The 25,917-nt window shown below is 34.8% G+C and overlaps 1 protein-coding gene across 1 annotated transcript; it reads left to right on the forward strand.

Moving 5' to 3' along the window:
* Nucleotides 1–11,196: 11,196 nt before the first annotated feature.
* LOC117780640 (neurogenic protein big brain) lies at nucleotides 11,197–25,836 on the forward strand. The gene is made up of 5 exons (XM_034617253.1): nucleotides 11,197–11,387; nucleotides 13,498–13,664; nucleotides 15,148–15,274; nucleotides 22,429–22,636; nucleotides 23,496–25,836. Exons 1-5 carry the CDS (start codon nucleotides 11,197–11,199, stop codon nucleotides 24,900–24,902), a joined length of 2,100 nt encoding a protein of 699 aa, XP_034473144.1. The 3' UTR covers nucleotides 24,903–25,836.
* Nucleotides 25,837–25,917: the final 81 nt, after the last annotated feature.

The following is a 25,917-nucleotide window of genomic DNA, read 5'->3' on the forward strand; positions in this document are numbered from 1 at the left end:
TATGAGAGATCAAAGCTATTGAAAAAATGTCAAGGGGTAAGTATGGAAAATTGGATGATAGATGGCTTAGTATCGAAAAAATATTAAATTTTCTAGATGATAAAAATTTAAATGCAGAATCAATTAAGAGGCCAAATCATGATCACAATGACATTCCGCTTGAAAATCGGTTAATTTTTGATAAAGATATGAGCTATTGAAAAAATGTCAAGGGGTAAGTATGGAAAATTGGATGATAGATGGCTAAGTATCGAAAAAATATTAAATTTTCTTGATGATACAAATTTAAATGCAGAATTAATTTAAAGGCCAAATCATGTTCAAAATAACATTCCGCTTGAAAATCGGTTAATTTTTGATAAAGATATGAGAGATCAAAGCTATTGAAAAAATGTCAAGGGGTAAGTATGGAAAATTGGATGATAGATGGCTTAGTATCGAAAAAATATTAAATTTTCTAGATGATAAAATTTAAATGCAGAATCAATTAAGAGGCCAAATCATGATCACAATGACATTCCGCTTGAAAATCGGTTAATTTTTTGATAAATATATGAGAGATCAAAGCTATTGAAAAATGTCAAGGGTAAGTATGGAAAATTGGATGATAGATGGCTTAGTATCGAAAAAATATTAAAATTTCTAGATGATAAAAATTTAAATGCAGAATCAATTAAGAGGCCAAATCATGATCACAATGACATTCCGCTTGAAAATCGGTAAATTTTTGATAAAGATATGAGAGATCAAAGCTATTGAAAAAATGTCAAGGGGTAAGTATGGAAAATTGGATGATAGATGGCTTAGTATCGAAAAAATATTAAATTTTCTAGATGATAAAAATTTAAATGCAGAATCAATTAAGAGGCCAAATCATGATCACAATGACATTCCGCTTGAAAATCGGTTAATTTTTGATAAAGATATGAGAGATCAAAGCTATTGAAAAAATGTCAAGGGGTAAGTATGGAAAATTGGATGATAGATGGCTTAGTATCGAAAAAATATCAAATTTTCTAGATGATAAAAATTTAAATGCAGAATCAATTCAGCGGCCAAATCATGATCACAATGACATTCCGCTTGAAAATCGGTTAATTTTGATAAAGATATGAGAGATCAAAGCTATTGAAAAAATGTCAAGGGTAAGTATGGAAAATTGGATGATAGATGGCTTAGTATCGAAAAATATTAAATTTTCTAGATGATAAAAATTTAAATGCAGAATCAATTAAGAGGCCAAATCATGATCACAATGACATTCCGCTTGAAAATCGGTTAATTTTGATAAAGATATGAGAGATCAAAGCTATTGAAAAAATGTCAAGGGTAAGTATGGAAAATTGGATGATAGATGGCTTAGTATCGAAAAAATATTAAAATTTCTAGATGATAAAAATTTAAATGCAGAATCAATTAAGATGCCAAATCATGATCAAAATGACATTCCGCTTGAAAATCGGTTCAGTTTTAAACAAGTTATGACTGGGTAAAGTTGGTCAACTCTTTGAGCTAGAAACTTTACCGCAACCGAACCGGCTTAAACTTTTCGGTATTCAGTTCCTAGCAGAGATATTATTTTGGTAACCCGCTTTTAATAATAAAAAACATGCACAGTATGTCAGTTAATTGTTTAAATAATTTAATTCATTGGGCTTAACAATTTTTAAAAATAAAAAGCAAACATATTGCAAAAATCTAATCTTGGTTAAAATATTTTTACAGATGCTTATGGATTTTATAAAAAGGAAAAAAATGTTATTAAAAATATAAAAGACCAATGAGTTGTTCTGCTTTGTCAAAAAAATTACTTGACATACTGTATGTATTTTGAGTTTAATTTGTTCTTCAAGTCTTTGAATTTATTTAAATCATTAACCTGTGTCATAGTTCACTTGATCTTTGCTCGAATTCGACCAAAAATTTGGCTACAATGTGAACATATGACCACAATTCATGTAGAAATTATAATCAACTGTAATCCAATAAGATTTACGAGCATCCACAGAAAGAGCAAAAGAGAGCGACATATGCAAAAGTAGAACTCTTGTTTGTGTTGTAAAAATCAAAATAAAAAAGGGTTAAAGTTGCCACCCAATTCAATTAACAGAATGCGGATGCTGTATGGCAACCCGCACCTTGAGCCATTTTTCTATATGCATTTCACCGACTTGTTATTACACTTAACCTTGTTTGCAGGCCAGGCCGGTCGCTTGTTTCGTGTCAAATGCATTCAAATTTTTATTATTGAAATTTATGAGCGCAAAAGTGATTTTCCTCATAGTTTTTCCTTCTGTCCCTTTCGATTTTTTTGTGTGTGTTTGGTTTTTGTTTTGTGGGTCGTCTGCTTGTTATGCTGGTGGCTTAGGGTGGATGTTTGGGTGTGTGGAGGGGGCTGTTGGTTGACAGTAACGGTAAACAAGCGAACGAACGGCTGACAACGAACGTAATTGCCAATTGTTTTTCTGTTTGCGTCTGTGTGTTTCTGTGTGTGTGATACCTTTTTGGTGGATGCGGTTGCAGCAGTTGCCGCTGTCGCTGCTTTCCTAAACCTTATTTTTGCAACATGTGTGATGTGAGGTTAATCAAATGCAGATTTGGGAGTCCTTCTCTTATTTGAATGCGGTTGAGAAAGTTGTTACCAAAAAAAAAAAAACGTTTCAATTTGACTTTGTCAATTAAAGATTCGTTTGAATTTAACACTTTACGCCTAAAATGCAGTTTAAATCTAAAATCAATTTACCATTTAATTTAAATGCTTTTAACCGCTACATTTACAGCAAAGTCGTAATGGTTGGAAACCCCCTGACCTGAACCCAACCGGGAAACATGTTGTCACTGGGTTAATCTGCATATGTGCGCAATGCACACAGATACATTTACAAATGTATACAGTGGTATATGTGCGTGTGCGTGTGTGTCTGCTCCATAAACGCAATCAGTGCTTAATGATCCATACGGCAATTGGATTAGTGCGTGCCTTGCCAGGCAACAGAAGCAGTAAAGGACTTTCTGTCTTAGGCTCTGGCTGCGATTTGCATTTGAGAGACGCACTGAAGCCAAATCACTTGTAAGCAGTAAGTTCAGTAACCCCAATGATGGTTCTAAATCTCTCACTCAATGTTGGCAAAAACTTTAGACTCTAAAGTAACTAGTTTGGTCAAAAAGGGTAGCTAGAAATAGCTAAGTGTAACAAATTTAAAAAACAAAGTTTTTTGATTTTGCTTGCATTTTTTTTTATTATCTAGATTTTTAGTCAATAGAATTTCTTTAAATTTTCTAACACTGCTACCATTTCATCTTTCTTTCTCTCTCTTCTAGACTAGAAGCTTTAGTATACTATATTTTCTAGCAACACTCATAATGTAACCTTTACTGATCCATAACAAAGTCTTCTTAATTTTCTATGCTGCGTACAAAAAAAAAAACGCATCCCTCATTTCGAGCACCTCTAATAATAAAATGCTTATTATTTTTCCATAAAAAATCACCCAAAACAGGAAAAAACGAAAACATATTTATCAAATATGCAAATAAGCAGAAGGCACTCATTGAATAACACTTACCTAGCCACAACAATTTGTTTGTGACACACAATTTATGGCACCCTGGTTCGGTCGCCATTTAAGACTTTCACGGATCATCTATCAAAAATTGGCAATCCACAAAAAGAGCATATAAATGAAAAGGACCCTCACATAATAACATCATTCAGCTAGTATAACGCCTGCTGTTGCATTCCTTTTTTTTTTTATTCTTTTTTAGTGCCAATCAAAAGACAACAACTCCAGTCGATTATGAGATCAATACCAGGGGGAAAACGGGACGGGCAGGGAAAACAAATCATAAAAAATGCAAATTGCAAGCCGAATCGAACAAATGGGCGTGAAATATCAAAATCGCATTAGAACTCAATACAAAAGGCAGCGAAATAATTTGCATATGCAAAAAATAATTGGCGAAAAATATGCAAATGAGGCAGCAAAGTGGACGAGGGAAGCTCTGCATGAAATTTTAAATTGCAAATTGAATAAAAAGAAAAACAGACAAGAAAGTGAAAAGCTGAGAACAGAAGAATCACAGACTGTAGAATATACCCATGACAATTGTTGTGGTTACCAACCAAACTAAGTTGAATGTCCTTTCACATTGACGTGACAATGTTCTGCCCCGCCCCGTTAAAAGCCAATTTCAATTTGCATGTATGGGCGTGCCACTAACAACAATTCCGACCACCATTTTAGGCCATTGTGACAGAAAATTACAAAATTTTGCTTGTCGTTGCACTTAGCCGAGTCCACAGTTTGAGATAATTAATGTGGCAATATTCTAAAGGACCTATTGTTTAAGTGGGTGTAAATCTTTGGTGTGTGAGTAAAGTAAAAGCATCTAACCTATCTTAAAGGTGTTTTTCGGAATTTTGATTTAAAGTTTAACATTAAAAAAGTTGAGAGCTCGACTTCTAGAATTAATTTTATCTCGGATGAGTTTTATGTTTTAAGAGATTCACTGCTGCTAATTCTGAAGACTCAGAAAGTTTTATATTAAACAAGTTTTATGTAAAACTTCAAATATTTCACAGGGATAACAGAAATAAAGTTTTCTTCTAAGTACAGTTTTCATTAAAGAGCAAAGTATAAATTTCAGTTATATCAGAATAAAAGTAAACAATTGAGCGACTGTCTAAGCCACAACCACAAATTGAGAGCCACTTGAAGCAAAACAATTACACAACTGTCCGAAACCGATGGAAAGTGAAGGTCCCAACAGAGCGAAGTTTATCGTATAATCACAGAACAGACAACAGATTTAAATTTTATACTAAAAAACACATGTTCGAAAATTGTCGAGAGACCAGTGATAGGACCAATGAAACCACCCAACCACAAATCAACCCACATGACGTACACCCAACAAGTGAAACATTTGAATGTGGTCGGCTTTAAAATCAAGTGTCTGTATGTAATGCGATATTTAAATTTTTGTATCAAAAAAGTAGATGAGATAAGGTGGTATGAGGTCTAGTGGTTAAAAAAATATTGGGTGGGTTAACCAAACCTGTTAATGTGAATACAATAGAGAAGCTACTTGAGGCCGACCCTCTGGAAAACCAAACGATCATTTAATCACGCCAACAACCCCCGGAGAGGGGTGCTACTGAGAAAAAAAAGGTCGTCTGACTTTCAATTAATCAAATTATCGCGCCCGGGGGTTGATGTGCGGCCACTCGACAGAATTGCAGCCGGGGAAAACATTTGTCCACTTTCCGCAATTTGTACAGGTCAAATTTTTCGATATGGCGAAATTTATTTTTACAGTTTTTTGTTTTTCTCTCTGATTTCTGATTGTTGTCATTTGTCGCGCGCTCTGCGAGAAAACATCAATAAATTGTCAAAAGCTGTCAAAATTTTTAATGACTGTGTGACGCCTTATAGCCAGAAATCGATTTGTTCAAGGCCCACTCGATATCGATTCAAAATTCGCAATCCATTTTCAATTCTCTTTTTTAATTTTTATGATACTGCGAACAGTTTTATGAATTGTCTAAAATATGTGGTTGATTTAAAATATTATAGCCTCGGTTAAACAATGATTCGCCTCTCAAAAGTTGAACATGTGGGCAGACCGGAAAATCAATCATCCATTGCTAAATTTATTGCTTTTAAAAAATAATGAATGAATTAAGTTTTCGCAACAATTAATTATAATTTTTATAACGATAAATATATGATGAGGAAAAACTTGAATTAAAATGCTGTAGATCCTTAATAAAATATTAATTTAAAAAAATAATTTTTGAACAAAAAAAAGTAATTTTTTGTTTATATGTAAAAATATATAATATTAACCATAAATACACTTAAATAAAAGAGAACATTTAAACAGGATGAACCAAAGTTATTCTTATCCTTTTATTATTATTTGGTTTAATATAAATTTTATAAAATTGAATTTTTCCAACATATGTACATACACATAATTAAACATATTTTCGTGAAAGAAAGGAGAGAAGTGGAAAAGAGAAAACCAACTATTCTATGCTTAATATGTTTTTTAATTTTATTTAGCAGTGGTTCAATTTTATCTTACAAATTACTATTCTATCCACGATTAAAATTTTAATACAATTTAATAATAAAAGCCTAATTTTAATTCGACAAGTAATATTTTCAAATCACTAATTATTATTTAATAAATATTCTTTTTATTGTATTATTATTATTGTAACATAACAAGCATGTAGTTGAGCCATAAAACAGGTGAAATTAGATAGAATTGTGTTTATTCCCACGAAATATAGCATATAATTATATTAATTATGAGGTTCTCTTAAAGATTCTCTTTAAGTTCCAAATCAACTCTTTATTCCCATAGGGCCGTCTTTTTAAGCATAGAATAAATGAATCATAATCTCTTAACTTCACTTACTTCCTTTTAGTTTCTTCTTAGACTGTCAAATAAAAAGTCCCAAATTGGTTTACATGAACTACTACTTGAGAACACAAGCCACAAGAATATAAATTTTTTGCACCTTAGATCAAAACGGGGACCACACAAAAAAATTCTGCCTTTAATACAATGAAAAAGAAAACCACCCCATATGTGGTGTTTACTATTTAAAAGCACCAAAACTGTCAAATGTTCAAATGCAAAGTGCAATTTGGGATAACCCTTTGGCTGAGCTATCATTAAATGGTTTCAGAGGTCCTGTTGTTCTGAGAGGAAAAAATGGAACGTGGCAATGACAGCGGGACAAGTCAATGGTTGTATAACATGCATAAATTATATCTGTAACTGTAACAGTCGCATTTATTTCACTTCATTAAGAGCCAGACACCCTTTTCTTCCGTACCATCCTTTAACCCTTTTCTGGACACATGGGATGGGCATATGCAAATAATGCCGCATCATTAGTGCGTGTAGAATCTCAGTCAGAATAGAATTTAGATTTGGAATCAAAATCAAAATCCGAATGATTGCAAGTGCAGTACATTGAAAGGGTTGCGGTTTGACAGTTTGGAGTGTGGAGCACGTGTCGAGCACCGACCGAAAGGGTTACAGGATTGCACTATAACTGATTTTGAACCTGCGACCTCGCCACGGTCATGTGCATGGCTGTAAATTTGTATTTGCATATGTTCTTCTTCACAGCGATTTTGATAAGTATGTAAAATTTGTTTTTAGCCCGTTTTTTATGTTGTGGTTTGGCAGGATCAAAAGGGTTGACAACAGCATCGTGTGCCAAGAGATGTTAAGAAAAGAAAATAATTCTTAGTTATATTAAAAACTAATCAATTCTACTGGGAATTTATTGTATTAGCTTAGCCCGTTCTTCCCTTGTGGCCAATAATGTATGCTTAACGCCTCCAAATGCAGTAATACTTTATTCCTTTGGGAATCGTTTTTAGTTCTGGGCGATTTTTTCCCACACGCAGACGAACGGCAAATTAAGCCACAACAAATTTGACCTTGTTAAGTTTGAGAAAAGAAAAAAAAAAAAAACAACGACAACAACAATTCACCAAACGAAGGAGTCTGGCAAATTCCCAGCATTGTTTTTTATGACCTGCTCACATAATCGAGCGTCGACAAGGCAGTTACCTACCTCAGTTTTGTAGGTGAGCTGATCAATGGGCTGTACCGGCATTGCATCGCCATCCACCGAGTCCCGAGTCCGAGACCAAGACCGTGACAGGTATCCACCTTTAATCCACTCATAAGTCACGCCATCGTTTTGTATCCACATTAAACTTTATCTCTGTGTTTTATTTTTTTTATTATTCGTATGAATCTTGATTTTCTGTAGCTGCAAGTTGCAGTTGCTTAAAGAGTATCAGTATCAGAGTACGGGTATTAGAGTGCATCGATTTGTATTGGCCAAAAAAAATTCACAAATTGTACCCCATATTCGTAATCTACGGTCAATTCTAAGATATTTTCACCAAAAAACATTGTGTGTGTTTTTTTGATATTTGTATAATAAATTATTACCAAATCTTTAGTATTTTTAGTCCGATCCTGACAAGATTGGTATCAAAACTCGTGTTAGGACCAGGACTTTCAAATACAAAGACAAATTGTCCTAAAAACGCAAAATTTTTCAACTTAAAATGCGGGGACTTGGAATTGATTTTAGAACTATAGTTTCTTGGTAAAAAAAATGGGTATAACTTAAATTGAGTAACCTGCAGTTGATATCATAGATTTATTTATTGCCTTTTATTTATTTCCGATAAAATTGTCATTTTTTTTGTTTTTATTTATAATATTTTTATATTTTTCTGCCTAGTTTGCCTTTTGCACCCGCTAGATAGTTTGGAACTTGGTGGAATTCAAAAGTAATATAATAGCTTGACGATATGAAGTTTAATTTCCCGTTTTCCGCCCATTTATAACTTTTACGGATAAAAATTAATTAAGAAATTCGTTGACGATCTGGAAATTATATTTTTGATAATTTTTATAATAATTTTAATATTCACAATTACATGATATATTTAAAGGACCTTTTTTTGGTGTCATAGGCCAATCCCTATGGTGATGTACTCGAAATAAGTTGTAAGGAAAATGCTTTCCAATTAGTTTGATGGTAAAACTACATCGTCTATTTGCACACTTCACACTGGCACATTCAATTAACTACCTACTTAGAGGGCCAAGGCACTGAAGTTGTTGGCCAAGTTGGGGCTTTCTCACATCATGACACCATCTACAAACGGCAACAACAACGAAGACAACAGCAATAACAAGCGCAACCTACAATAAAGATCTTTTTGGACGCCGCCAAGTGCAATTCAAAGATAAAAGACAACAAAAGCAAGAATATGAAAAGCACAGACAGTGTTGAAAAAAGAGCAACAGCAAGAACAACAAAAGCAAAGGCTGAGATAAAGGTAAAGGTAAAGGAATCCCAACTACAAGAGCACGACGATCGCCTTCACCTTCGTCCATGGAGCATATGCATACGATGATGCGACGATGTGATTGAAACAAAACATCTTATTATTACGAGTACCTACGACGGACAGAACGACGAACCGACCAACCGACCAATCGACCAACTGACTAACCGACCGAACATCCAAAAGAACGACCCCGTGCGACCTCGATGTGGACATGGACATGGACCAAGCACTGGACGTTGCAAAAAACAACAAAAAAGAAGCGTGCAAAAACAAATTCCCACGCTTAGAGGTTGCCTTTTGTCGTCATCGTTGTTGCTGTTGCTCGTCCCCATATAAGGCGCAATATAGGAAACGTCCTTACCGCCCCATTTGCAGTTTGTGCAAAATACTGTGGATTGTAGTGCCCGAAATTTCTGTAGCTTTCTTGCAACGCCCCCCAAAACAAAAGTTTTCTGTCCTTTTTCTGCTTTGCTTTTACTACTTTTGTTGTAGGCCGTCTTGCAATTTTGTGATTGATTTCACTCTGATTTTGGTCATGGTTGTTGCCCATCATTTCTTGACTTTCACAGCTCATTGGGTCCGCAATGTCGCTCACACGATGCGACCATCCAGACGGGAATACACATATTCACACACAAACACATCCAGATCCACACACATTCAACTTCAAAATCGACAGGTATCAAGTGGTGAAGCGCTCATAATTATAGTATTTAGTGGGGCATAAAATGTGATACTTTTTTCGTGTTTTTGTTGTTGTCAAAAAGTTTTTGGTTTTTTTTTTCAAATTATTAGGGGTAGTCAAAGAACCGAAGGAGGGATAAGAAGTTAAAATATATTTTATTTGATAAAAGAGAAAAGTCAAAGATATCGACTGCGCTGAAAAATATATATTTAGAAGGGCAAGAAAACTTAAATGAATAAATAAATCGCATAATTTGCATATATTTATTAAAGAGAATAAGGTAATATTATCTAATTGCTAACTTAAGGACATCGTGAAATTTTGATTATTTGATTTTAAATGAATTATTTTCTTTTATATTTATACATATATTATTTAACAATTAAAATTGACTTTAATATTACCACAATATTTTAGATTACGTTGTATAAACATGTAAAAAATAAAATCAATATTCACTAATTTTACCAGCTATAATCTATATATTTCTTAACTATTTCGCTAACAGTAGTTTACTATATAACATAATTTACAAGGAAACTCTGCTTTTACTTTTACTTTACTTTAAAAAGTTGTCGATCATTTTAATAGCTTAAATCTCGCTTGAAACACCCTGATGATCATTTTGCACTGCCCATTGAGCAATATTATTTTAATTTTATTAATGTACCAAAAAATCAAAGACCATAATACTTACTTATACTTATATTCAATGAAAGCTGAGATGTGCTCAATTCCGAAACCAGCATCCGTTCAGCAGATGCTTGAGCAGCCTGGGAGTTCCACATTATGTTGTTCGTTCGGTTTGTGTCGTATCGTGTCGGGTTGCTGTTACTGTTATTGTTGTTGTTGAAGTGGCTGGCTGCCCGTGAAATCAGTGTTATTGATCATAGGCTGCATAATCAAGTTGCAGACGCTTTTCATTATGTTGCCAGTTGCCGAAAAAAGCGGAGCCACCACCATTAACAGCGACACCACTGCAACTGCCACAACTACTGCCATACTCAACCTCAACAACATCATCATCATGTTCATTATCTTCACCATCATCATCATTGTTATGTTGTGCGTTGACCAACAGGTTGCCTGCATTTTCGACTTCCGTATTCAACTTCACCACGCTGTGAGGGTTGCTATATTCAACACAGGACTACAGACAATGCAACGCGTTGGTGGTGTGGGCAGTTGATGGTGGTGAATGTCTGTGGTGGTGTGTCGTTGGTGAGTTTTCAGCTTCAGCTTCAACTTGTTCATGTTCGGCATTCGTTCGCAATTCGCACTTGTGTACGGTCGTGTTTTCGCGTCGAATCAACAACTGTAATATTCAAAAAAAAAAAAGCAGAATAATACAAAATCTGTTGAGAGTTCAAAAGAACGTCGTTGTCGCCGTGCAATTGATATCAATTGAATGCAATTTGCGAGTACAAAGTTTTTCCAGCTAAACGAACAAAATGTTTGCCTAAGACAATCTCGTTAATACATTTCGTGTCGCGTGTGTTTTGTGCATTTACTTCAATTAATCAGAGCCTTAAGCCTGATCTCAGTCTATCAACTCTTATCGAAAACATAAACAACATAAGCAAGAGCAGCGATTCCAAAAAAGCAATGGCCGACGAAAGTTTGCACACAATGCCGTTGGAGCACAATATAGACTATCATATAGTCACATTGTTTGAGCGCTTGGAGGCGATGCGCAAAGATTCACATGGGAATGCCATTAACAATCGTCTATCCAGCACCCTGCAGGTGCCCAAGCGCAGCATGCAGGCCGAGATTCGCACTCTGGAGTTCTGGAGGTGGGCCAAACAACCATTAGCATTAGCATTAGCATTTGCATTACACCATCTACAACTAGTCATTGTCATTATGTGTCACAAAGTCTAGTCACGTCATTGTTCTGACATGTTTATTGTCTTATGTCTCTTTCTTTGACTTTTATGCACTCCCATAAATACAAACAGTTGTTCTTGCATTGCCTAACTAAGTGAAATTTAAGTGGTTCGTGTTTGCCTTTGACAGTTTCTCTGTGCATTGCAAATACATATTTGCATAAGTCTTACAACAAAATTTAAATATTACGAAGCACTTCAACTTTGTGCATAAATGCCCTTAGCTATCAATCATAAAATCATATTTCGCAATCAGTTATTTATATTGATTTATTAACATGATTTTTAGTTGCTGAAACATTTTTAAATTGCGTTTATTCAGTATGTATATTATGTCTTATATCTTGTGCACTGATTTTATTAAAAATAAAAGTTTAAGTCATATTTTTTTTGTCAATAATTTACTTTCATAATATTAAATAAGTAATATTTTACCCACCAATCTTTTAGCAAAAAACAAGCAAATATTTAAATTTTTTAATTAAACTTAAATATTTTCATGAAATCTTTATTTAAAATGTGTATTTTACTAGCATCAAGCCGTTTATTTTAAAGTTTAAAACACATATTTTTTTTCTAAATTGTTTGTTAGTTTTTGATACAACTTAAATTATTATTGTTTGCTTTATTCATTGCATGAGTTTTACAAAGTGTTTACAAAATTCGGCTATTAAACATATATGTATTTTTTTAAAATTGTTTTAAAAGTTGAAAACTTTTTAAAGTTTTCCTTATTTACATTGTTTTTAACTTGTTTGTATTTTTCTTTTATTTTCGCTGTTATTAAGCAGTTTTCGGTGTAAAAATAGTCGTTGACTGACAGCTTTATATTAAAAAAATGAAAAAATGAAAAGTAATTAAAACAAGACTACATGCTAAATACTGAAAACTGTCCAGTGCATTAATTAATTTTTATTTGCAATATTAAACAAGAGTTTGTGCGTGACAGCAGTTTCTTTAGAATATTGAAAAAGGGCATACATATAGTATATTTGATAGGGAAGTGCTTGCCAATTAAGAATTGCAAATGCAAAAAGTGAAAACAAGAAATTTTATGGAAATTAGCTAAAGTTGTGCAGCCATAACTAAAGCTGGTCCTGCAGTTTGTTTGATTTTTGCAGACTGGGGAGAATATGAACGGGGAGTTGGGAGTGGGGGGGGAATAAGAGGCGTTTCTTCCGCTTCTGTGTGTTTTATGCTTGCTGTGATGATGACGACCTCCAACCATCGTCACTGCAGCAGCAGCAGCTGCTGCTCATGCCCCGGAGCATGAACCTCAGTTTGGGGGTTTGGTTTTGGGTTTGGCACTGGAACATTGCAGTCCCTCTGCACTGATAAAAAAAAATGTTCTAAAATCAAGATTTTGGTTTCAGAACTAAGATTTTAGGTCTAAAAAATTTGTCGAAAACATAAAATTTTTAAATTAAGAAAACACATCTTAGTTTTACGAACATTTTAAGAAAGACCAAGTTCTTATTTTAAGAATAAATGTTCTAAAAATTAAAATAAAAAAATCAAAGATAGGAATTTTTTTTTTATTATTTTGTCTTATCTTAGTAATTTTATAAATGTTAATTTAATTTGTTACAACTAGGATCCGAACCAGCGCCACCAATTGTTTGATAAGAAATAGAACATATTTATACTTTCCCAACAATTTAGGACTTTTATTCTTATATTACGATTTTAAGATTTTTTAGATTAATAATCTTAGTTTTGGTAATTTGGTCTTAAAATAATCTTATTTTAAGAACAATATATTTAAGATGAATGTTCTTGATTTTAGAAGTTGGTACTTTTTTTCAGTGTGTGTGCTTAATTGTCTTTGGCGAAAGACAGCAGAGGGGAGAGATGGAGAAGCAACAATGCTGACATTGTATGCAATTTGTAGCGCAACATAATTTCTGGAATATATATTTACATACATATTTACTTTAATCATATGAAATGACATGGCCCAACTGAAGTTGTATCTGTAACTCACTCTCTTGTTCTCGTATCTGTCTCCTCATTGCAGATCCATCATCAGCGAGTGCTTAGCCTCGTTCCTATATGTGTTCATCGTTTGTGGCGCAGCTGCGGGCGCCGGTGTCGGTGCCAGTGTCTCCTCCGTGCTCCTGGCCACGGCTCTTGCCTCCGGACTGGCAATGGCAACGTTAACGCAGTGCTTTCTGCATATATCGGGTAAGTCCAAAAGAAACAACAAAACGAAAAACAAAATACACAAATAAATAAACAAAAAGGCGACAAGTGTTGCATGTTTTCTTTTACTTGTTGTTTTCGTTGTTGTTGTTGTTGTTTTCGGTGGGGCGAACGGCGCGTGGGAATTTTGCTGCCACTGCAAAAACAAGAACAACAAGTACGGAACCCCATTTCACATATTTCCATAATATTGTTTTTTTTTACTTCTTTTAATTTTCGAAAAGCCAACGCACTGTGGTTGTCGCCCACGACCACGAGGCGTTCCTCCTCGACCAGCTGCCCTCCCCATTCCCCCCCTCCTTTCCTCCGGCACCTTCAACAACTCCTTCTGTTATCTCTGCGGGCGCACTTGTAGTGCCATCGACTCTTGCACCTCGTCCCCTCTTGCTTCCTCCATCTCCTTTCGCCTCTTCTGTGTTCTGTACACTTTCCTTGTGTTGTTTGTTCATCTGCGTTGACATTCGAGGCAATTAAATGTTTCCACAAAGACAGCATATCTTTTAAAGTTCAGCTCGAGGGGAGTTCCATGCCTTAGAACATGTGTTCTTGATTTCCCTTAAAGTTTCTTTCACATTTTCTTCTTTACTTTTTCACAGCCAATTGGTTGAGCATTAAGTTATGATGTTATCTGTACACCAATCCCCATTTCCCCCTCTCCACAATACTAAATGTATTTTTCCGCGAAAGTGTCAAAATGTTATTTAACGGATTTTAAGGGACACTGTACAGTCATTATACAGTGAGTGGTACAGAATTTTTTTTTATCAAAATCTGACTTAAAAGAAAGCTGTTTATTGTTAAGAAGATTTTTGAAAACACCTAATTTATGACAAAATAATTTTTTGTATATTAATGATCTAAACTCTTTTATTTATTCAACGCATTAGTTTCTCTTGTGATTTTTGCGGTTTAAATAATTTGTTTTACCAGAATTTAATTTCTTTATTTATGAAGAAAGATAAAATATATTTCATGAATTAAACAAAAAGTTATAAAAGTTTCTTCAGTGTTAGACAGAAATAATATTAAGAATTATAATCTACGGATGGTAAACTTATGACTATCAGGACTTTAAGATCCTTTATGTTTTAAATACAAAATCTTCTTCTTTGTGAATTAAAGAGTTGTACTTTAATCAACTTTTATTAGACATGTGTTTAGGTGTATCCAGATCTCAAATCCATTGACCTCAACAAAAAGAGGGAAGAATGCTCTAATATTAAATACCAAAGAAAACAAACTCCCGCTTCAAAGCACACCAAAAGCTCTTTTTATTTATTTTCTTTCTTGACTTTTATAAAAATGCTACAGCTTTCTCTGCAACTAATCACTTTTCCATAGTTCTGACAGCCTGAGACCTCAAGATACTTTTATAACTATACAGCATTAAGCTTGTAGTTCATGCAGACATCAAACAGAAATCTTTAATATCTAATCCACTTATTTGTATTGCTTTTTTTCACAGGCGCTCACATCAATCCTGCCGTTACATTGGCCTGTTGTGTGATAAGAAGCATCTCCCCGATAAGGGCTGCCATGTATATGACCGCCCAGTGCGGCGGAGGAATCGCAGGTGCCGCTCTTCTCTACGGGTAAGTTCAAGATTTAATTAAATATCTATATATTTAATTATTACATGGGCTGTATAATTGGTTAAATCACAAATGAGTTCAGCTCAATTTTGGGGTAGCTTGAAATTGCGGAAATGTTTGTTAAATATCTCTTAAATTCGTTTGTAATTTTATAACTGAAATGTTTACTAAATATTTTGATATAGAATCTAAAAGCTACAATTTAAATTAATAGATTATCGGAAACTTTATACATCAAAAATGAATCTGTTTCTTTAAGATATAAAAGTAGCTTTTGTTAAAGGTTGCTAGAATTTACTTTTATCTTTAGCATTAGATATTTTATTTTGCATTTACGTGCAATGCTTATGTATCTTAAAGTTTAATTTGCCATAAACTAATGGAATTTTGTGAGTAATGATTGCTAAATGATTACTAGAAACTTTTCCTGATTATTTGAAGAATTTCAAAATGTATCTTTAGAATATGAAAGTATAAAGCTGACATGCAGAACGTATATAATTTTTTTTGAGATCAATATATAATTATTACTTTAATGAGTTCATATCTTGTTTCCAAGCAATCCATGAAAAGAATCTTTATCTTTTATTTATGCAAGACGACTTTATAGCTGACGCTAATTCTAAGAATTGTAGCTGCATTCGAATAAATTGAAATTTGACTGCAGTTTCAGTTTCAGTGTTTCTGTATTGGTGAAGTACAATCTATAAGCTGGCTTTAAATTCCAAGTAAAACTTCCATTTGCAAAAATAATTGAGCATGAAATTCATTTCGATTTAAAGGCAAGCTCAAACAATGTGTAAAGTATCTTTGACCAAAAGCAATTTGAAATTTGCATTTATCTCTGCTGGTCGCTGGCAATAATTGCTGCACCCGAATAGAATACTAAACAATTTTAAATTAAATCCAAGAAGCTGCTCAATGTCACTCACAAAATCACTTGCGACTGATGTGGTGACTGTACATGGAGGACACGGAGGCACTTTACCAAAAACCGTTTACAGGAAATGCCATGTTCCATGTGCAAAAATGGGAAACACTAGAGAAATGTGTGTGTATAAATAGGATATGCAGGTAAATGTCGTATCCTCTACACACACACAAACACAGATACAGACACAGATACACAGATATGTAAGCACCTGCATAAGAAGCAGGTAGCTAGGACTTTATCTACTAGAGAAAACATCTGCCGACTGGCGACGTGATTTTCCCATTTTTACAAAAATGCGTTGCTGCCAGGACCGGATTCCTTTGTCGAGGTTGTGCCTAGATACACACACACATACACAGCTACTGATACAGCTACATAATTGTGAGAGGATACGCATAGCTAAATCATTTCTGGCCTGTCAGCGTCTTTTATGCCTAGATACAAACAGAAAGTCCTGTGCAGGATATGCGTGTGGAATATCATCAGTCTCTCTTTGTCTTTGTCTTCGCTGGCGTAGCATAGAAAGGGGGAGAAAAAAAGAGACAACAGAAAAAAAAGAAAGAAATATTTCTGCGCCTGCGCAGCATTTTTCAAACAAATTTCGCTCCAATTCTGAACTCCTTTCGATGTTGTGAGGAAAGTTAATGCGCCTGCGCAGCTTGCCCCTGTCGCACTTAGTCTGTTCAACATCTGTTTGGCTGTTGATTTTATTTTATTTTTTTACCCCTGGCTCCTTTTATTCTCTTATTTCTTTTTCTTTTTTTTTTTGTTGTTAAGTGCGTTGGCATCTTTGCTTTCTAGAGTCTTGGCAAATGAAACATGTTTCAGCTGCTGCTCCGATCAGGTTCGTATCTTCTTCATTTTTTTGTTCCCATTTATTTTTTTGACTCCCTTGCGAAGGGTTCCTCCCTCTCCAGCATGTTCAGAGAGTATGTTTTAGTTGAAACATATGTTTTCTAAAAAGTTTCTTATGTGTTTGCCTGTGTGTTGATTAATTGGTTTAGATTTGGTAGCCGATTTTGTGGTTACGCTGGATTATTAGTTTTCGCTTTGATTGCCTGATTAATGGGCTCTAGGCTGAGATTGCGGAATTTAACCCAAAAAGCAATAAAATTTAACTTAATTGAAGCAAAAGCAGCTTGTGGTTTACAAAACACGCAAATTATGTTAGTCACGCATTTACAAAAATTATAAAATGAGATAAAAGAAGTAGTAGATATTCCATATTAAGAGATATGTTCAAAATACTTTAAAGCCTACACTTGAGTTAAAAGAAACTCTTTGTAAATTTTATGTATTTAAGTTTACAAACATTATTCCTTATAATAATTCCCTGGAAAGCTGTTCACTTCGTTTCTGTATTTGCTGAAGTGAAACATCTTATAGATACTTTGAGTATTTATTTGATAAAATATCTAATTAAATTTAATTAAAGCACAAAATATATTTTCAGCATCTAAAGTTTAATTCATAGATACATCTTTTCGACAAATTTTTTTTTTAGTTTCTTTTTATTTATGAACTACTTTGAAGCTTGAATTTTAAGTAACTCTAATATTTAAAATATAAAAAAAATATCTCAATATTTTTCCCAGATATATAACAGAGAAGTTTTAAAGCAACTTATTTTTTTTGAGTTACAGTCGAAGTTCCTAAAAATGTATTCTTCTGTTTTTATGTCTTGAAATTTAGTTTCATTGGAGTTCAAGCATGTAACTATATAAAATGATACAAATTTTAATCATTATTCATTGACAGTTTCGGTTTTGTATATTCTATTAACTATTCTTATGATTTTTTATGATATTCCTAAGGGATAGTAATTTCTTTAGAAGGCAGATTCTTTAAGTTGTAAGTACGCATGCAGGACTTGAAAAATGTACAAGCCACTTCCCGCACACTCTTGTCACATATCAATTGTCACAACCCTAATAAGCGGACATGTGGCACGAAGCTGTAGCTAAAACACACTTGAAGACTGCTTCTTTTTATTATTTTTAATTGTTTTGAGAGACCCGCAGCATATTTAAGTATCGATATCCGGCTATATGATGTTTAAAGATATCTTTAGCTTAGGTTATTGTTTCTGCATTTCCAATGAGAATTCAGTTCACTGTTTTCGATTTCTTTCTTGTTGTTTTTGTTTTGTTTTTTTTTGTTCATGAACGTGCGCCAAGCACGTTCCAAAAAATGCCAAAGTAGCCTTTGAAAATGATGAAAAAGTAAAAGATAAAAATCAGGTAGAGGCCGCAAGACGAAAGACGAAAGCCGAAAGCAACAGAACGCATAATTAACCATTGCCATTGGCCTTTGTTCAACTCGTTGGCGACTCAAGAATCGAGACTCAATCGGGACCGAATCGAGAGGCGAGAGGCGAGAGTCGTTGCGCCTGCGCAGGATGCGTCGTCGGAAACTTGAAATCAAACACGTGTCGACAGCGTTGCTCCTTTCTGGTTGGTCAATCCGAAAGCGCAGCTGGCAATGCATAAACGAGCTCAACACACAACACACCTGCCGCCCAAAATTACAGTAGTTTCACAACAGATAGAGACACACACACACTCACATGAAGTCTTAAAAAACAAAACAGGATTTTTGAGTCGAAATTTGAATTTTAAATGCCACTACAATGAAATGTACTGCAGTCAAGGGAATGAGAACGGTACACGACACTAGAGATGAGCGTGTGTCGTGCTGCTTAACGTGACACGTTTCGACCATAAATAAAGATTTCTTTTAATATTCATTCAATTCAATGCAGACATTCAGTAATCTAGGAAATAAATTTATACTTTCTGTTCCTTATTTTTCTCGTCTCTTAACACACCTAAGATTGGCGGTACATCTCAAGTTTGTATTATACATTTTGAAATATATTCAGTCATCTTAAATAACGCATAACATCGAAAATATAAATTCGATATTCATTATATACTCACGGTTGACTTATCGTATCTCAAAGTACTTCAATTTATGAATCTCGCATCTCTAATCGTATCTAATCTCGGCGGCAAAGTTGAAATGGGTAGCTTATGCCTTTATTAGGCTGTGCATTCCTCTTATTCCCTTTTGATTACATATATCGGGGAAATGCACTTCCTGGACAATAAAGGAGTACAAATCGATAAAGATAATCAATTCGTGTCACATTCACTGGCAATTGAATTACGAAAACCGTTTGGATTCGTAGAGAGTCTTTTTGCCTTTTGGCTTATCGGCTTGCAACATGAAAATGGCATCCTGTTGGCGCTTCCGGTTGTAGCTCCCTATCAAAAAAAAAAAAAAGAAGAGAAAAAAGAGAAACTAAACGGTGCACAGCTGGTCCAGTGTCTGTACCTGACACAGTCACCTCGAGTGGAAGTTGTGCTATGCAATCCATGCAACGCATGTGTCTGTGCCACATTCACCAAATTGTTGCATTAAATGCACATTGAATTTGCAATTTTGTGGACAGTAAAATTTATAATTAATTGCTTTGTGGCATAGTCAATAAATTGCGTCTTCTGTGTGAATATTTATTGGGCATTTTAATTGTGTCTCCGTCACAAATTCATATAAATATGTGGGTGTGTGTATGTGTGTGTTTATTTAAGAGAAATTTAAATTGTATAGTCATTCAATGAATTTGAACTTGTTTTCAATTTCATAATTTAAGCGTAAGGTGGCAACGCTGCTGACTATTAAACATGCAGCTTGACATCTACATGAGAAAACTCTACTCAAATTGCTTAATTTTCAACCATTTTTTATGAAAATATATCCTCCGTTGATGCCACAAATTGCAGGAAATTGCATTTCACAGCAGAATATTTGATTTTACATAAAATAATCATGTTAAGGCAAATGAAAAAAAATACGAAATAAAAGGAAACCCAATGCCAGAGTCTGTGTCAGTTTGGCCAGAGCTATTCACACGCATCCCTGAATCCCAGACCACAATCAACCGAGCGTGTTGCACAAACACATAACCTCACTTGCCATGCGGATGTGGTGGCAACAAATGTGTGAGGAAATGGGTTTCCTTTTTTTTTTAAACCCAAACACACCCAATCACTGTGTGAAAAACTTGAGCTATAGTTCAAGTTTGCAGTTTATTTTAAGCTTTTTAATATATGTGTTTTTCACTCAGTTTACTCATACTAGTTTCTCCGTTTTTCTCAGTTCTTTTATATTTTGGTTTCTGTTTGCTGTTATCGTGCAAACAATTTTGGGCAGGAAGGAAAAACTGAGCAGCTTAACGGCACATAAACTTGCGCCAACATTTTGCTATTTCCTGCTACTAAGTAGCTGATACTAAATGTGCATCTCTGTGTGTGTTTCTGTTGCTATTGTTGTTCTGTAAAATTAACACTACGCTTTTACGGGCAAGCAAACCAAAAAGGAAAAATCAAACTCTAAATCAAAAAAGTAAAAGAAAGAATAGAAAAATGTTTTATTTGCGCTTTCTAAAGTGCAAAATAATTTTCGGTCAGCAGAATTAGCTGCATAAAATATATACAAATTTTCTTATTAAATTTATGCATATATTTCTACTTCATTTAATGTCATTGAATTTGTTTAACTGATTATGAAATAATTAAAGGATTATCTAAATTTAATTTGAAATATTACAAAAATATTCTATAAATTCATAATTTGTTATTTTTTGTTAAGGATTTTATTTTTTTAATATATTATAATATTATAGCAAAAATTATGGAATAGCTTGAATTTTTTAAATTAGAAATTCTAAGTAAACTAATTAGTAGTATTTCTTAATTTTTAATAAAAGGAGCTTACTGAATATATATTTATAATCAAATGCTTTTCAAAACAATATTATTTTTTTTCGTTAAACATGTTAAATATTACTCGTTTCTCTTGAGTAAAAGATTTAGCAGTGTTTTATCATTTTCAATAAATAGAGCTTACTGAATATATATTTGTAATCAAATGCTTTTCAAAACATTATTATTTTTTTTCGTTTTACATGTTGAATATTAGCTCGTTTTATTACATCTGTAAGCAGCTTAATGCGCTGGGTATTTTATCTTCTTCCCTGCTCACCTTCTTCACGTTAAACACACAAGCCACCACAGTCATTCTGTAAGCTTTTCACACATTTTCAATAGGTAACTTTATTGGCACATCTATTTGCAGTAGGAAAAGCTGGCGCTTATTGCCGCTAAACCGACACGGATATTGCCCGAACCCCGCTAACACTTTTACACCTATTTGGTTGGGACTTCCTGTCTTGTCCTTGCCCTCCTCATTCAGTCAGTCACTCAATGTGAGTGCAAGTTTGAGTTTGAGTGAGTGCTGGGGTCTGTTCTATTTGCTGAAGTACCTTTAAGTGCATTTCAAAAGCGTTTATTTCCGGATTTTCTACAGTTATTCAATGTTCCGGTGTGCAAGTTGCATTTCCACAAAAAGCTTCGCAAACATTTTACCCCACTTCCTTATCAAATCGTGTGAAGTGGAAAATTTATCAACTGCAGAACTCATGTTTGTTTTCACTCTATTCAGCATTAAGAAACTAAAGTACATTTGTCATCCGTGTGTCAAATATAACAAAATCTGGCAACGCTGTGAAACCAAGTTGGCAGCACCTTATCAACGAGTGGGCACAGCAGGTTAAATATGTTTAACCTTAAATTTCAAAACTTAGCAGACAATTTTAACAATATTTAATATTGTACCAACTACTAAATAAAAAAAATTAATTTAAGCTAACAAATCAGGTTTGACAGCATGTTAAAGTAGTTGATAAGCTTAGCAAGAACATGGAAAATGAAAAAGGTCGTTTGAAATCAATTTTTTTTCTCAATTTTAAGGAATTACCAGTAAAGGGATAATTGTGTTAGAGTTAAGCAAATTAAATATTTTTCTCGTATGCTGTTATCACATGAAGTCAAAGCAAGTTTAGTTGACACCATCTGGATGTCAGTGAACTCATTAGCATTATCATAAAAGTTGAATTGTGCGTAAATCATAAAGACACTAGAAAACTTTTGCCTAGAAATAGGCAACAACTTTTGTCACTTGGCAATTGAAACTTTGGCAATCTAAATAATTCCATGTGCGCCACAGCCTTGCATAGAACTTTATGAGGTAAAACTAGCTAAGGGAGTGGTTTAGGAAATATTTGAGTCTGTCAGTGGCATTGCAATTGAATGAAAAAACTTTTGTTCATGTGTGTTATCAGTGCAATTATTATAAATTTAATATTTTTCATTTACAGTGTCACCGTACCTGGCTATCAGGGAAATTTACAGGCGGCCATCTCTCACAGCTCTGCACTCGCTGCCTGGGAACGATTTGGTGTGGAATTCATACTGACTTTCGTTGTGGTGCTGTGCTATTTCGTATCCACCGATGCCATTAAAAGGTTCATGGGCAATTCGTCGTTCGCCATCGGAGCAGCCTACAGCGCCTGCTGCTTTGTCTCGGTAAGTTTGACATTGATAATGATGCTTAAGGAATCTCGAGATTCAAGAGACTGAGAGACAAGAGACTTGAGACCTGAAAACGCACCTGCCGTTTACGCATTTTTATGGTGCAAAAATCGCAGCGTGACGGCTACAGAAATGTTCACCTTTAAGGCAAACTACCTGAGTCTGAAATCCAACAAAGGGACCGAGAAATTGGGAAACATAATTAATTTAGCGATACTCATAAGGTCGCCCAGTTTAGTCCTGTCCAGTCGAGTTCAGTCCTTCAAATCAAAAGCAAATATTTACCCCGGCAATAAAAATGAAATTTATATGGATATATTAAGCGATTTCAACTTAACGATAATTAAGCATAAATCTCCGATACTTACAATATTATTTTCTCTATAAAAATATATACATTTAAATAAATATAGATATACAGCATTGACAGCATTGATACATAAAAATTACCTTGTTTTGTTTAATATAATAATAAATTTAATTACAAGTGTTGTGTGTCATTTTTAAAATTACAAATCAGGAAAACAGTCTTTTTTATTAAAACAATATTTTAATGAAACTAATATTTATAAAAGAATTTTCATTTTTAAAATAAACAAGCAATTGATTTTAGATTTAAGTCTGAAAGAAAACTTGATTTTGTAAATTATATATTTTGTGGTATTTGTGTGACCGTAGTTGTAAATATATAGCTATATATTTTCTCAGTTATAAATACACTTGGGATTAAAAGTTAAAGTTTTAACTTAAAATCAATGCAGATGGATAAGTTCTTTTCTTGAGTCAAAAATAGATTTCTTAATCAATTTTTTTTCGGTTTTTTAACCTTTACTCTTAATTCTTTTTATTACAGATGCCCTATCTGAATCCAGCACGCTCCTTGGGTCCATCGTTTGTGCTGAACAAATGGGACAACCATTGGGTATATTGGTTTGGTCCTTTGGTTGGAGGAATGGCCTCTGGTCTGGTGTACGAGCACATCTTTAGCTCACGTCGTAGTGTGCGGCATGGCAAGGGGAGTGTGGACAACGACTCGAGTTCGATACACTCCGAAGATGAGTTGAACTATGACATGGACATAGAGAAGCCGAACAAGTATCAGCAATCGCAAGGCACATATCCACGAGGTGGTCAATCGAATGGCGGTGCTGCAACGGCGGCACAACATGCTGCTGCCAACATGGCCCAAATGGGTGTGGTAAATGGTGCCGGAGCCGGCAACTATTGCCAGAATCTGTATACCGCCCCGCCACTCTCATCCAAGTACGAGCAACAGCAGGAGCCGCTTTATGGAGGTACTCGATCCCTATATTGCCGCTCTCCCACCATGACGCGCAGCAACTTGAATCGCTCCCAGTCCGTTTATGCGAAGAGCAATACGGCTATTAATCGTGACATTGTGCCACGTCCAGGTCCATTGGTGCCGGCACAGAGTCTGTATCCCATGCGCACTCAACAGCAACAGCAGCAACAACAACAGCAGCAACAACAGCAGCAACAGCAGCAACAACAACAGGCAGTCACGGCAGCTCAATCTTCGCATCTGCAGAATCAGAATGTGCAGAATCAGATGCAACAGCGTACCGAGAGCATTTATGGCATGCGTGGTTCCATGCGAGGACAACAGCAGCCGCTGCAGCAGCAACAGCCGCCTGCTGGCATGCAACAACAACAACAACAGCAACAGCAACAACAATTGCAGGCACCGCCACAGCTTATGTCAGAGATACAGGTGCAATCACAGGGCTTCCAGCCAGTCTACGGATCACGCAACAATCCCACTCCATTGGATGGCAACCACAAATTCGAGCGTCGCGATCAGCAGCAACTTTATGGCATGACCGGACCACGTAATCGTGGTCAGTCGGCCCAATCCGATGACAGTTCATATGGCTCGTATCATGGCTCGGCTGTGACGCCGCCAGCACGTCATCCCAGCGTGGAGCCCTCACCGCCACCGCCACCGATGCTCATGTATGCGCCACCACCGCAACCAAATTCGGCACATCCACAACCGATTCGCACGCAATCGGAGCGCAAGGTGAGCGCTCCTGTTGTTGTCTCGCAGCCAGCAGCTTGTGCAGTGACCTATACGACATCTCAGGTGCCCACAACGGTCACGACAACAACACAACAGCAACAGCAACAACAGCAACAGCAGCAGCAGCAGCAGCAACAGCAACAACAAATGATGTTGCAACAACAACAGCAACAGGCACATCAACAACATTATGGCATGTTGCCATTGCGACCAAACTGAAAGCGGCTATCTTGGGGCCCCGTAACGACGCCGCCGCCAACAACATTACAAGCAACCCTCGCACTTCACCCCACGGGCACCATGACCCTGCACAGCTGCAGCCTAGCCAAGCAGAGCAGTTTATTTTAGTGTAATCCCCGGGCATCCAAAGGAATACTACGCAAAGTCTTAGCATTTAGATGAACCTATCGCACACTTAAGACTAGAGTTAGAGAATTGAATATTTTGAGAGAGAGACATCAGATATATGAAACATAGCCACATTGTATTATTAATAATATATGAATACAGGAACTTACACCTAGCAGCATGCAACAATAAGAACAACGATAAAACATAAGTCACATTAGCATACCTACAATATCATGCAAAACCTAAAAATTTACCTAAGCATATAGTACGTAGAACAATATATAGCATCCTATAAAATCTTCTCATGCAATTACACTCAATAACTTTTAAAAACTTCATTAATGTTTTGTTATATTTCTCTTGAAGCTTTTTTTATATTTTTGTATGCCATTTTTATTGTTTTTTTTTTCGAATAATGTTTAAATACATTTTCTGCTGAAAACTGTTAACTAGACTGAACCATTACTTTATTCTACCAATTTGTCATTTATCTTCCACATTATTATTTCTCATTCACTTAACTTAAGTTTTAAGTTTTTAATGAAAACACTTAAAAAAATTAATGTGTATATACTTTTGAATATGTAGCTTAAATGTTTTAAATATAACAATATTTATGTTAATGTTAGGCAAATAAGCTTAAAGTCGACATCTACTTATATGGAATATAACTAACGTAATGTAGTATATACAGACATATGTAATCATTTAAATGCATTGTATTAATTGTAAGTAAAACAATGTGTACTATTATCATTGCAAAAACAAATATATATTAAATACAAAAACTGTTAAAAACCCATAACAACATTTTTTTTTATTAGATTCTTAGTTTGGGTGGAAAAAAGGCGGATATCTCATCTTGTCTGATCTTGTCATCAGC

Source organism: Drosophila innubila (assembly GCF_004354385.1).
Source record: "Drosophila innubila isolate TH190305 chromosome 2L unlocalized genomic scaffold, UK_Dinn_1.0 4_B_2L, whole genome shotgun sequence".
NCBI lineage: Eukaryota > Metazoa > Arthropoda > Insecta > Diptera > Drosophilidae > Drosophila > Drosophila innubila.